We start from the raw sequence: 13,918 nt of genomic DNA on the forward strand, positions 1-13,918 counted from the left end.
ATGAGGAGGGGCATAAGAGCTAGCTTACTAATATTCACAGACCCTACAATACTGAAAAAATGCATGTCAGGCAACTGGAAACACAAAAAGGTGGACCTTACTCATCTTTGTGCTTAGGTGATACAAATGATGTGATGACAGAGTAACATTCTGACAAATCAGCCTCTGTCAAACCTGCTGAAAAGCAGTTAAATTCATGTAAAGTGGTGCAGACATGTTCAAAAGGTCTTTTGCTGACACAGTGTACGCTATAAGGAACAACTACAACAGCTACTGTTCATCTATTTCAATTCATGGCACATCAACTCCTGACCCATTTAAACATAAGTAAACATTAAAAAGCAAATCAATGTGACAATTTACCATCATTGGAAGCCAGAGAATGACTTTTGTCAATGCAAGAATCAGTGAGAATCGTTTCTGGGCAAAGCCCACTGTGAAGCTCCTGCTCTTTGCGTTGTTCATGCATCGGGGCTCAAGTCCACTGCTCTCAGCCACACCTTTCCTAAAAACTGCCTTTGAGCTTATACATGCATTTTGGAAATGCTTCAGGGTTTTATCCACAGGGTCCACTGGTGACAGACATGGGGTGGCAGTACTGCAGCCTGCAGGTGTCCCAGGGGTGATGTAGCCTCGAGAGATTTCCTGGTAATCAATGTGTAATAGCTGTTGTTCATCTGAGCACAACAGCTGGTAAGTTAGAGGGACAGACAGCACTGTGAGGAGGCAAAAGCACAACGAGTAGACAATAAATAAGAACAAGATGTAGGAACTTGAATGGTCTGTGAAGCAACCCCATGAGGTGGGGATGTACTTGCCCCAACCACAGAGAGGCAAAATGCAGATCAGCAAACTGACGATCCAAATGCTGAGAATTGCCCATACTATGCTCACTCGTCGTTTGGAAGCACTGCAGTTCATTGTCTCAGTTTTGTTGATGCTATAGAAGTTGTAGGAAACTATAAGAGACGCTTTCAGATTGCTAGAAATGCCCTGGAATAAATATGTAAGTGCTGAAGTGGTGCACAGAGGCTGAGGAAGGGCATCACTTGACCACTGGGTAAGCATGAAAATAATCACTGGCACAATGCTGATCAAATCATCTATTGACAAAGAGGTCACAATCATTGAAATTGTGGATTTATTCTGCATTTTAAGCAGGGAAACTAGTGAATAAATGCTGCCCAGAAGCACTGTGAATGCAATTATAAAAGTCAAGCAAAATAGAAAGACATTCAAAGTTCTCTGTTCATTAGGTTTATCCATAATGCTATGATTTTCAGTGAAGAAGCTCGTCCCATTGAGTGACAAATTACTAAGCATTACCGACATTGTCCTTGGCAAATGTTGTTCCTTGCCTTCTCACTGACTCTGCAAGTTTTCACAAGCTGAAACCATAACTGTTAGTTCCACATCGTAAGTTTGTTTTCCTTTCTTTTTTTGTAGCATCCGGTAAAGAAATATTCAGGTTTAAGCTCCCTTGATAACCAGAATAACTCATGCTCTTGAAAAATCAGGCAATAAAGAAGTATCGGAGGTGCTGGAAAAAATACAGTTCTTCATAACCCTTTCAGTACTGGAAGATAGTTAATTCAGTCTCTTCAGGTAATAACAAGCTATTCACTTTTGAGAGATATCAGGCAATGTGCCTTACTCACGAGTTCAGCTGAAACGAAGGTAGAGCACCAGGTATGTTCAAGCTCAAGGAGAAACATAGTAGAAATGGGAGGCTGTTGGATTCACCCTGTGCTGATCTGAGCTGCAGGAGGGAGGAGTCAGAAGCAAGCAGGATAGCAGAGAGATGGGGAGTGAGTATCTTCCCAGACAGAGCTGCCTCTTAGCTAGATCAGTGTCCCTTCTAAGCCCCACCTCCGATGCTGACACTGAAATCCAATGCAAATACTCAGATCTGATGTCAGCCATAAATGTCATTCCCGTAAAGCTCATGGCTGCTTCATGGCTGTGCATCACCAGCTGGAGAGCTGCTTTTATTCTTTTGCACTTCTATGCTCCGAGCTTAGCATGTTAAGAGCTGTGGGAGCCTTTTATGAAGATGAAACAGAAGGGTGTGCCTGCCTTGCCTTTTTGTATTCCTACTCCCACTGCAAGCGTGTGTGTATGCATGTGCACACCATATGGATGCTAATTGTACAGTTACTTAGTGACAGCCCTTCATTAATGACAGGCAACAGCGATGCACATCAGCAAGGTGCTGCCTGTCTATGTGGTATATGTGGTATCTCAACTCATTCTAGGGTTTATACAACTTTCATTCCCCATGTGATTACGATTGAAATGCTCACTGCCTGCTCTAACCACACACATGTAGAACCACAGCCACGTGCATTTTGGTATGTTACAGACACTTTCTCCTAAGAAAGTGCAATACTGGTAAAGCTTATAAGCTGACAAAATTTACAACACTTGGACAGTAAGTGCACAAGTAAGTTCAATGCAATATTCTAGGAGAACTCTGCCTCTCTTTTCTTTTGGGCACCACTCTGCATTCAAATACACGACAGAGATGCAGGAACAATATTTTCTGAGTAAGGATTGCATGGTAAGGCTGCTCCAGCTACACTGTAATCTGTGTAACACTACAAATCCACCTGTTAGAAATCTGTTAGTAAGGACCAGACCCCATTCAGTTCCACTCATTAGTAAGGGAGCACAGAGCCAGCCCTGGTTGCCAGCTGTCCTCCCTCATGCTGGGGCAGCACGGGACTCCCAGAGGTACCAAAGCCCCCTGAACAGGCAGACAACACCAGTACGTGGTTGCGGCTCTGCCACATTTAGCCCACAATGCAAGGAGCAGAGCCAAGGAAATCCATAATCTGTCCTTCACTCCCAGCTGCCAAGCTGCTTGGCCACAGCACCAGGAAAGCTTGCACTCATAACCAGCCAGATCTTCAACCATCACGCCAGAAATGTGCAGGGGCATCCATCCTGCCTTCCACATGAGTCATAGTCCTGGATCTGGACCATCCATCTGGCCTTTAACTCTACAGGATTCGACTTGTCTTTTGTGATTTATCCATCCTGACGGATGACTGATTGTTAATCTGTGCTGTCCCAGCTGAAGGCAAAGGCTCATTTCTTTCTATTTACAAATCACCATCACCTTTGCCCCCACAAGTCAACATTAAATTAAGGACAGTGTTCTAAATCTTTAGATTAACAGTGTGAGCCTGGTCAGAAGTACAGTCAAGAGATAAGAAGAGAAAGAAGCATCATTCACCCTCCTTTGGACACCTATTAGAGTCTGGCCTTCTCAGGAAACATGTGACCATCCGTGAAATATGCAGATGCATGTCTCTCTCCCACTCTTAATTCCTCAATTTCTTTTGACAAAATGGTCATTTTAGTCACAATCTGATGGTGTCAAGCTACTCATTTCTCATAGTTTTCATGAAAATGAGCAGCTGATGAGAGGATACAGACGCTGGTGGACTCCTCAGCCACGAGACAGACTGCAGCAGAGTCCAGTCTCCCCTGTATGCCAGTGAATACAAACAGAGACTTTATAAACATTCCAACAATAAAAGAAAGCATCAGCTGGGATCTATGCCTTCCCAGCTATTAACTAGCCCAGATGCTAAACTGCAGAAAACCCGCTTAAATCACTCCAGCATATCTTAGTGCTTCCTGACACATGATCAATCACTTTCATTTTTAAATTCTGTGTTTCCACTGCCCGTGTTGTCTTCATTTGCTCTTGTCACATTACTGTGATGTATTCAGAACAATGTTAATAATGCCTGGGAAATATATTTTACCTACTATAGAAATTTTTGCTCCTTTATCCCAAGCCATTAAACCTGCACAGGATGTGTAATAGCTCTGACTGTAGATATCAAACAAAAATTTTCTGACAATTCCCCTATTACGATCTTCTCTGCACACTTCTTCACTGTCAATGCTTTACCAGCTGTGCCTCGTGGTATCCTGGACTCATGTGTCCAGTACAGTCTGAGTCTGAAACCTCTCTTACAGCTGGAGCAAAAGAATCTGCACTAGATGCACCGTTCTCTTCTAAAATACAAGTTCATACTGCACCATTTCAGAACTTAAGAGTACATTACCTTTCTAATTTCGATTTCACCTGCAAATTTCACTGAATTTTTTCAGATTCAATTAGAGTGAAGGTGGCAAGACAGGCAGGCAAGCAGAGAGGTAGGCAGTGTCATCACAGCCCCCTTCTACTCCCATGTTTTCTAAACAAATGGGAATACAGCAGTGCCAAAACCACAATGGATGACCTTGCAAGATAAAGAAACCAAGAGAAAAAAAGACACATTTATCTGCTGCTATGTCCTTGATTGAGACTGTGTCAAAGAAAGCATGGATTTGTAGATCCTTACTATCTATTCCCCTTATTCTCTGCATTTAGACTCCTGGATGACAGGAGGTTCACAATACAGCACTTTCTTGTGCAATATACATTCATTTTCCTAGTGCAAATTTTCTGTGCTAAAGAATGACCACAAAGAGAAAACACGTAGAGCGTGAAAATCTCCTTTCCTGGCCTCATTTCAATCAGCACTGCACAACAGCATCTCTTTAGAGAGTCAGCAGCATTCCTCATCTATGAAAGGATTGCTATGATACACGCTGCATGCAGCAACTCAGGAATGCATGTAAAGTTGATCAAGTAGTATCAGTAGTATCAAGTACAGAATAGTATTGTATCATAGGATGGCTCAGGCTGGAGGGGACCTCGAAGATCCTCCAGTTCCAAGCCCTGCCGTGGGCAGGCTGCCAACCACTCCATCAGTGCCCAGGGCCCCGTCCAACCTGGCCCTGAATGCCTCCAGGCATGGGGCACCCACAGCTCTCCGGGCAGCTGTGCAGCGCCTCAGCGCCCTCTGAGTAAAACATTTCCTCCCAACATCTCACCTAACTTCTCCTCTTGCAGTGCAAAGCCATTCCCCTCGTCCTGTCACCATCAGACTGTGTAAAAAGCCAACATAAACATATATAATAATTCCACAAATGTCTTTGTAATTTACTCCTCAAAAGCACTTGTTTTTAGATTTCTTTTTTAACAGGCTTTCAAAAAAATGCCAAACCAAATGATTGGTTTCTGTTCTACTGGATTCAGACACTGTTTTCGGACATAAGATAGTTAGACTGCAGCTTCTTATTGCATCTGCTTATTTATTCCAGATGAACTCCATCAATGGTGGCTTCTAATCAAAGGCAGACACTTTTATTCTTAATCTATTTCCGCTGCAGCTGTATTGCTGTGCTGTAGGAAAAGGGTGCTTACTGAATTTGAGCAATTAGAGCAGTGTAAATCAGAAATAATTCCATTACACCTAAAAATATGATTTAACTTATATACTCATTGTAGGTTGGACTGCAGTGTCTCCAACTCAAGCAAAACAGGATCATGCTGTGCAGATGCTCATTTTGAAACTAGTGGATTTCTGCTCCATGCAGTAACATGCCACAAGCTGTTCCTGTGAGCAGCAGCACCCTCTCTGAGCAGATGTGCTAATTCCAAGAAATGCCCATTGCCAGACCACCATCACTCCCTTCTGTGCTGCAAACACAGGCAGGAGATTGAGACTGCAGTGAACTGAACATTTTTGGTGAGCTGTAGCATTAGTAAAAGACAAGTGGAGCTAAAAGTGAGTAAGCCCCCATGTTTCCAGTGGGTGGGGTGTAAAGGTGATGTGTATGTCTCTCCCTGTACACAGCATGGTAGTGAAAAATGAAAACACTGCCAAAACTTTGGTGAGGTCAGCAACAGACAAGATGGCTGAGATGAGAATGAACCCACCTGGTTACACTGTACACACACTACCAGAGATGATCACATGCTGTCATTTAGGAAATGTGCCAAGTGTGGAGAAGAGAAACAAGCAATTCTAAGGTAATAATGATTCCAAGAAGGAAACAGTGAAAAGGAGGAGCTATTAAGGAAGAGGCAGTATATACAAGGAAGAGAAGGGGACAGTTGCATTCAGGAAGGTGCTATTCTTCTAGTGGATAGCAAGACAGAGATAGTAGCAAAATCTGTAGCTATTGAAGTGGAGAGAAGCTCAGGTCTGGATAGTAAGACGTGGAGAATAAGACGTTCTCCAAGCTGTGGTGTAATGGCTCTCCTGAGACAAGACACTTCACCATGTCACTTTCTTTGAGCAGCCACCAGCTCAATGAATTGACAGGAGGAGACAGACAGCTAGCAGGGATGCTATTCTTCAGTACACCTCCTCACACTAATTGTTTGCTTTCTAATAGAGAGCACAGCAGGCTACGAATATAATTCATGGAACAGCATGATATGAATGCTTTTAATTTTGCTGCACAGCTCTCCTAGCACTAGCTGCACTAGTGCAAGCCTACCTAACTGAACAAATACCAGTATATGTAACAATGTGCTCTATAACCACCCCTACCTTAGACACTGCTAAACATATTCATCATGTTGGAGAAAAGGAAATATTGCTCTTCTAGCAGGAGCTGGGCAGTGATAGCTAACTACTGTGCAAAACAGCACTGAGAGAGTTAAATGCAGAATCCAAACAGCTGGAAAGAAACAATTATCCCTTTCTGACAGGATGAAAAAAAATGGAAGAAAGCAAGGAGTGACCCAGCTATGAACCCATCCGGAAGCAGCAAGGAAATCAGCTGTATACATAGAACTTTTTCCAATGGTAATAAAATTAATGACCACAGGAGCCATTTGTAATTCTGTTTGCACATTTCACTGCCCGCTCATAGTCTCAAGAGTTTCACAGTGGGTTGTCTTCTCTTTTCGTTTCTCCTTTCATTGTTACTTCCTCACTGTTTTCTCTCCCATTAACCTTCAAGGAAGGCTGAATGAGCAGACCAGGAAATTCACCCTCAGGAGTCAGGATCAAACCCAGTTCTAATGAATGAAGACTGAATGCTTTGGAACACAGTTTTGCCTCTAGAGAGCTAAGAAACAGCATTTTCTGGTTACGACTGCTTTTTACTTACACCAACAAAATTATCACCATTCTAGCACAGGGGTTTCTTGAAGTGATGCAATTTTTGCACAGAGGACAGCACTGCTTTAACTTGAATCCACAAACGTTATCAAAACTGATGTTCAAAGAACATGGACAAAGCACAGGACACAACTTACTGCACGTCACGACAAAGAAAAATCTATTTTGAAAAAAAGGAATCCTGTCTATTCTACACATACATCACGAAGACTAAGGGTCTTTATGTTAAGGAAGGAGGTTTTCATGCATTAGAGGAGGAATCCTCCAAATAAGCACAGAGACAGAAACATGCTTGGCTTTCCCAGAGGAGGAGTCCCAAGGAGAGGAGCAGCGCCGCAGGAAGATGCAGCCTTTCACCAGCCTGAATGAAAGGAACAGGGAAATATCTTAATTTCTCCCAGCACAGAAGACTGCTATTGCTTAGAGACATCTTCCTGGGGCTTAGTCAGAAAGACTCCTATTCTGATGTGAAGCTTTGGAACAGGTCAGAAAAACAGGAAAAAAGGAGTCCGGAGTTGAAAAAACCCCCACAAGTTATATTGTAACAGAGATGCATGAGGTAAAGCAGGTCTGGCACACTTCAGACATTTTCTAAGAGTGCTAAAAAAAAATGTTCATTTTCCACAGCTCTAATAAATTTGAAAAGATATTGGAGGTTATATGGGCTGAGAATTGATGTGCCAGCTCTAGCCACTGCTTTCCTGATAGCTGTGATCAGAGTCCCTAAAAATTACACTCAGAATCATAGAATCATCAAGGTTGAAAAAGACCTCCAAGATCACCCAGTCCAACCGCCTGCTCAAACTTCTTCCCCAAATGGCAACCAAATGTGTGTCTGTTTTTGGAGTGTTTCTTCTGAATATCGAATAAAGAAAGGGCTGCTAACTAATTCTGAGTGATGGCAATAAGGTCTATTAACTTTGCTGATGTTAAGAATGACTTTTGTATCTGAAAAGCTGAAAAAGTGAGAATATACGAGAAGACAAAATGAAATCTTTCCTCGTACAGAAGAATTTTTAATTTTTTTGAATGGAAAGATTTAGTTGAAGCATGAGCTCTTCAAAAGGACAATGTGTCCATGGAATCTGAATGTAGCAAGGAAGGAATGCTGCAGACTGCAGAAGCAACCAGTTGCACTTTCCCACCACCTTTCACTAGGTGGCATGTACTCGCAACAGAAAATGTTCACTTCAGGACAGCTTTTAGCTTCACATTTTTCTAAACAAACTTCCCTTATCCATAATTGGGTTTTTGTTTTTAAATCTCTTATGAAAACTTCCATGCAGCACCAAAGGCTGGCAGGCCAGGAGCGGTGCTGGGGCCTTCTGCCTGCCAGCTCCCACACCTACACAAACCATTAACACTGCCACTGAAGTTACCCACTGCTACTTGAGTAGCTGACGAGAACACAAGGAAGTTCGTAGAGGGGACTGAGACCAATTTATTTCTGTGTTATTAGTAAATAAGTCAACTCACTTTACACCTGATTATGCCATCATGTACATCTCAGTGTACTTATACAGCCACACCTGTTTCTTGATGAGGGAATGGCTCACTTAGATTGAGGTTTGGCTGGTAAAAGCTAATCACAGATGTGCAGTTACAGAGCATGCTTCGGGACTCTCTTGTGTGTCGCAAGGTAGAAAAAATATTAATGATAGCTTAAAGCTCCAAACAGCATTTGTGTATCCCCTTAAGTCCATCATTTTTAACTACTGGACTACCACATTTGGTGCAGAACAAAACACAGTGTTGATCACAGATAATTTCAGTCTGTCAGCAGAATGGTTATTCTTTTCACACCAAAAGGCACTCATTTGATACTACGTAATGCCTAATATCATTTTAAAAGTTCTAAGCAGTCAAGTTCTTCTGGCTGTTTTGTCTGGGGCTTCACTGCAGACAGCCTACTTTATAACTGTACTCAAATTTGGGAGATGAAAGGACTCAGAGTGTCTTTTCTCTGCCTATTTGCAATGTATGGCAGCTACTGTAACATCACAACTCAGCAAAGCATTACCGTCACACTCCAACACTCAATGAATACTGAGATATTTTCTAGGGCCTTTGTATAAACCATATCTGATAAAATCATTTACCAAATGTGAAGTAAATCCATACAAGGGGGAAAAAAAGTCTGTCTGTTCAAAATCAGTCATTTTTATGCAATTATTTATTCCGAATGCATTACATTAACATTTCCCTAAGAACTAAGAAAATACTCAAGAGAAACTAATAATATTGACAGGAAAGTAATAATATTGACAGGAAGTAGTAGCAACCTGGGGACTCTCATCTGAATACACAGAGTTTAAAAGGGATATATCCATCTAGAAGTCCCTTGGGCCATGTAGACTTGCTCAGACTGATTTTCAGTCAATTATGCCTTATATGTGGGGGTTTGGTTGATTTATTACAAACATCACAGCCTGAGGGTTAATGCTACACAAGAAAGCACTTAAAATCTCCTCATATATTCATGGCAGCCTGCTTTCCTCATATGTATTTTATTGCTAATTTTGGGTCACTAAAACAATACTGAAGGAATACTGAAAGATTTCTGCAATTCAATTGTCTAATGTGCAAAGACTCATTCATACCTAATAAGGGAAAACAATGACTTTCACTGCCTACTCTAAGCGTGCCTCTTCAGGAAGTACAACAGAGTCCTTACATTGAGATAGAAACAAAATGCACCATCATTAAGAACTGATTCAAGGTCAGGCTCATCATCTGCTTCTTAATTAATTTTTAATTTGAATTATCAGTAAAGCATGCAATGCCTGTTCCTTAAAACCTCAGCAGATGTCATATTCATTCCCAGGAATCACAGAGTCCTGGGCTGGGGCACCTTGCAGCCGTGCAGCCCTGCAGCCCAGCCCTGCTCCCCCAACCCCCGAGCTGCTCCCAGCCCTCCCTGCTCCCCGTGCAGCTCTGGCCCAGCAGTGCTGCCTGAGAGCAGGGCTGTGCTGAGCAGAGCTGGCTCCTGGCTCTGGCAGCTCCTGCAGGACTGATGGGCACAGGTGGGACCCCTGAGCTCCCCCCAGCCGAGCAGCCCCTGCTCTCAGCCTCTCCTCACCGCAGCGATGCTCCGGGCCCTGCAGCACCTCAGTGGCCCCTTGCTGGGCTCTCCCCAGAGTGCCCACATCCCTTGGACACTGGGGGCTCAGCACCCTAGGGGTGGCTTCAAAAGCGCTTAGCAGAGGGATGACTGCCTTCAAGCTGCTGGCAGCACTTCTAATGCTGCCCAGGGTTTGTGTGATGGTCTGAAAACAAAAACGGTCTTCTTGAGCCCTTGTTTTTTTTTTTTCTTTCAAGTCTCAAAACTACAGCAGTGTTACACAGCTCCTTACTTACTTCCACATGATCCTTCTGCTGCAGAAGGTGTTGGATCAGGTCCCTGCTGAAGTATCATTTATAGCTTCATATAGGCAGTCGAGGGATTAATAAGAGCTTTTAGTGCAGCAACAGCATTCACCACAGAAACAAACTGGGCAGTATCAGTTCTTCACACAATGGTTTTCAATGAAAACATTTTCAGATTTAGATCTAAGTTGGCAACACGAAGAGTAAGATATGCACTAACATTTCTTTCCAGAGAAAAGAGTGGGGATTCTACTTATTCATGACTTAATTGACAGACAATGCTAGCTCTATTTGTTATGTGAATACACGCAGCCTTCAAACTGGAATAAAGCAGGTTTCAAATCAGCTGCTTTCTAGCTCAACTGTGCAGTTAAAAAGCTGCAGTCAGCTGTCTGTCATGATCAAACACGTCTCTGATGTTCTTAGAAAACAAAATGTAAGAGAGATACAGGAAAAGGAACAGAAGACATCACATTATAGTAAAAGGAAGCTTTAGAATGAAACAGAAAAGGAAACGAAAAGAAGGAAAAAATCCTGCTCTCAATTCTATCTACCAACAGACCTTCATTCTACTCTTTTACTTTCATTTTGATACAGAGGTTTTCTCACAGATTTTCCATTGCTCACTTTTGATCTCACTCCTCCATTTCATTCTCCCACACACCTAATTGCCTATTTTTCTTTTCTTGAAATCTTTGCTTCCTATTACCTTCTTGCCTTTTCTTTTTCTTATGCCGTATTCCTCCTCTGCCTCTCTATCTTATATTCTTTTTCTTCTCTCTTCCTGCTTCCCATGTTCCACTTCACCATAACCTGTACTTCACGACCCTGAACAACCTCACTGTAATTTGAACACACTCATCTGCACAAAGACACCCTGCAGCCACCCTCTGCCAGCAGCCAGTAACATTACTCTCCAGCTAGATCCATCTACAACAAAATGTCACAAAACTACAATCCAGCATCATGCACCATATACAATTCTGCAAAAAGAAATTGGGATAGCCTTATTCTTCAAGTTTGGATTGAGGAACCATGTTGTCAGCCCCCCAATGAACCAAGAGTTCACAAAAAAAATAAACAAGATTACTCATTTCAGCACAGATTGCAGAGCTGAGTCCATCTTTCGCATATATGTGATAGGGAGGAGAAACAGTTCTCTTTTAGTGGTAACATTAAACCATACAATCATATTAAAAATTAACCATTCCACGAAGTGGAAGTAACTTTTCCTAATCCTTACACCTGCTCACATGAAGTGTAAGAAAAGGCACATGACTCACATTAGGAAACATGAGTTCCTAACATGGATAAAGAAGAAAAACATTCAAGATACTCAGGCTTCATAAAAGCACCATTTACTTAAGAGGATAAGACCAGAAAAATTCAAGCTTATTGGAGAAACTTAGACCTGCAAATTTTAAGCTCACTCGGACACTTCCCTGATTCAATGGGTTATTATGACACCACACTGGCACAGGGACATGACCTCACTAGTCAAACTCAATACATTTCAACAGATGATCTTACATAATCACAGTGCTTAAATATGGAACTTGAAACAAAATCATCACAGGACTTGTCCATAAAAACCCAGAAATAAGCACAGAGTGTTGCTGTGTAATGCAGGGAGCCACAAGACCTATGTGCTGTTCCTAAATTTATGTTCCTACTGGCAAAAGCTGGAGCCCTGCACAGCTCCCAGCCTCAGGCAGCACTGTGCTGCACACCACGTGTACTCCTCTGCATCAGCCAGAAATCTTTTTGGTGAGAAAGGCAAATTAATGAGGGGGAAATCCTCCTTAATCACAGTAAATAGGATATCATTAAAAAAATCAAAGAAATGCAAAACAGCAACAAAAGTACTACCTGCAATTTACAGCTTTCCAATTGTTATCAAATGGAAAATATTTTTCAACCATCAGACATCCAAAAATGAGAAGTATCTGTCAGCATGTGGGTCACAGCAGGAAGAAGAACCTTTCAAGGAAAACTACCTGAGTGCAGATGAGAGAAAACAACTGCAAAGACCCATCCGCTGCTGAAGCAAAAACCAGGGCTGAGGGCTCTGAACAGGCCGTGCAAGATGAAAAAACCCCCAGTGAGTGCCTGCTTTCAAAGATGAGCATTTCATACTTCAGATTCCTGACATGTTCTGTGAGCAGGTACCCTTCAGCAGTCCATCATTCCCTACGTCTGAAAGTTCCTTCATGCAGCAATGCCATGATGTTTCTGTATAAGAAAGCAGTATCTTGCCCACAGGTAAATAAAGTCTATACAAAGTAGAAGTCTGTAAATAAAGTTTCCAACAAATCCATTCCTAGAACAAAGACAACAAGAACCTTGGGAGGAGAGCACCAGAAGAGGAGAGCAGAAGCCATTAACAAGCAAGCACTAGCCCTCAAGCAAGTACACACTGTTTCTCCCATAGGTCTCATGTGGGCTTCTTGAAAGGCTTGAGCAGACCTTTACCTGATGTGTAAAAAATAGACAGAAGAAAAATATTTTCTCTTGTTTTAAACACTAAAATAAGCACACACTCATAGCAAATTTCTAAAGAAGATTTCAAGCAGATGCTGATGGCTGAGATTCTGTTGCAAAGAGCAGACAAACAGCAGAGATGTGAGGGGGCTGCTGCAAGGACACGCACTGCTTCGTGCTGCTCAGGTGGCTGCTCTTTGCCTGCAGGAGCTTACCTGGAAGTAAAATCCCCCAAGCCATGTCTGTCTCAGACAAACCTGCAGATGAGGAAACAGGAAGTTTTGTCACAGACACCTTCACATAAGCATTACAGCCTGTTCCCAACTCTTTCTGAGATACAGGGAGGATTAGAAAATCAGAAGCTGTAAAGTACTGTTGCTGTGGTCTGTCTGCACCCACTTGTGCACACATGTGAGGCAGGACTCGCCGTATCCCCTCATTTGAATTCATTTAGTGGCTGGGCCTTTCCAGAGTTTTTAGAACATTTCTGACAGTTGTCCCTTTTCTGCCTTTTTCATGACAATTTCTCATTGCTCCGTTTCAAATGTCAGCTTTAGGTCAGTGTTGTGCTGAATGCACACAGCCACTGTGCAGCTCAAGGGAGAGCCCACATCTTCATTACCCAACTATCCTGCATAACAGGGGGTTCAAAGCCTTGTCTCTTATTCTTCCATGTATCTGTCACATCATGCTATCTCACTGAATCCTCAGAAACAGGCACTTTTAGTAACTGAAGGTACAGAGTCAAATGCACAAAATTAAACTGAATAGAAAAGAATCATCTAGTTGTTGAAAAAAGGCAAAGGATGAGAATACCAAAGATGTAAAATGCTTTATATTACTAGCCTGCTTTCCACATAAATTAGAAAATATGGATCACGTTATCATTAGTTTATGCAGTGGCAGTCTACTTTGGGATGAAAAAGCTAAGGAGATGAGAAAATGTGTAACAGCAATCTCATACTGTATTTGCTTTGCAGAAAATGTACTTATGAAATATACATGTGCTGAAATGTGATTAGGATGCACTTCTTCATTTTTATTAAAATGCTGCTTCCTTTATGTTTACTGAGCTTCAAACAACAGCCTGA

General features: G+C 42.2%; 1 protein-coding gene across 6 annotated transcripts in view; it reads right to left on the reverse strand.

The window, feature by feature from the left end:
• Nucleotides 1–13,918, reverse strand: part of GPR149 (G protein-coupled receptor 149) — a 130,068-nt gene that overhangs the window by 23,322 nt on the left and 92,828 nt on the right. For 5 of the 6 annotated variants that reach the window (XM_090147584.1, XM_090147586.1, XM_090147585.1 and 2 more), the window contains one exon: nt 13,043–13,084. In XM_090147584.1, the coding sequence (XP_090003710.1) occupies nt 13,043–13,084 (42 nt within the window). Of the gene's footprint in view, nt 1–363; nt 1,352–13,042; nt 13,085–13,918 lie in introns of those variants that run through there. The other variant, XM_031603657.2, reaches the window with a different exon arrangement.

This window comes from Phasianus colchicus, chromosome 10 (genome assembly GCF_987193195.1).
Source record: "Phasianus colchicus chromosome 10, bPhaCol1.hap1.1, whole genome shotgun sequence".
In the NCBI taxonomy this organism is placed as follows: domain Eukaryota; kingdom Metazoa; phylum Chordata; class Aves; order Galliformes; family Phasianidae; genus Phasianus; species Phasianus colchicus.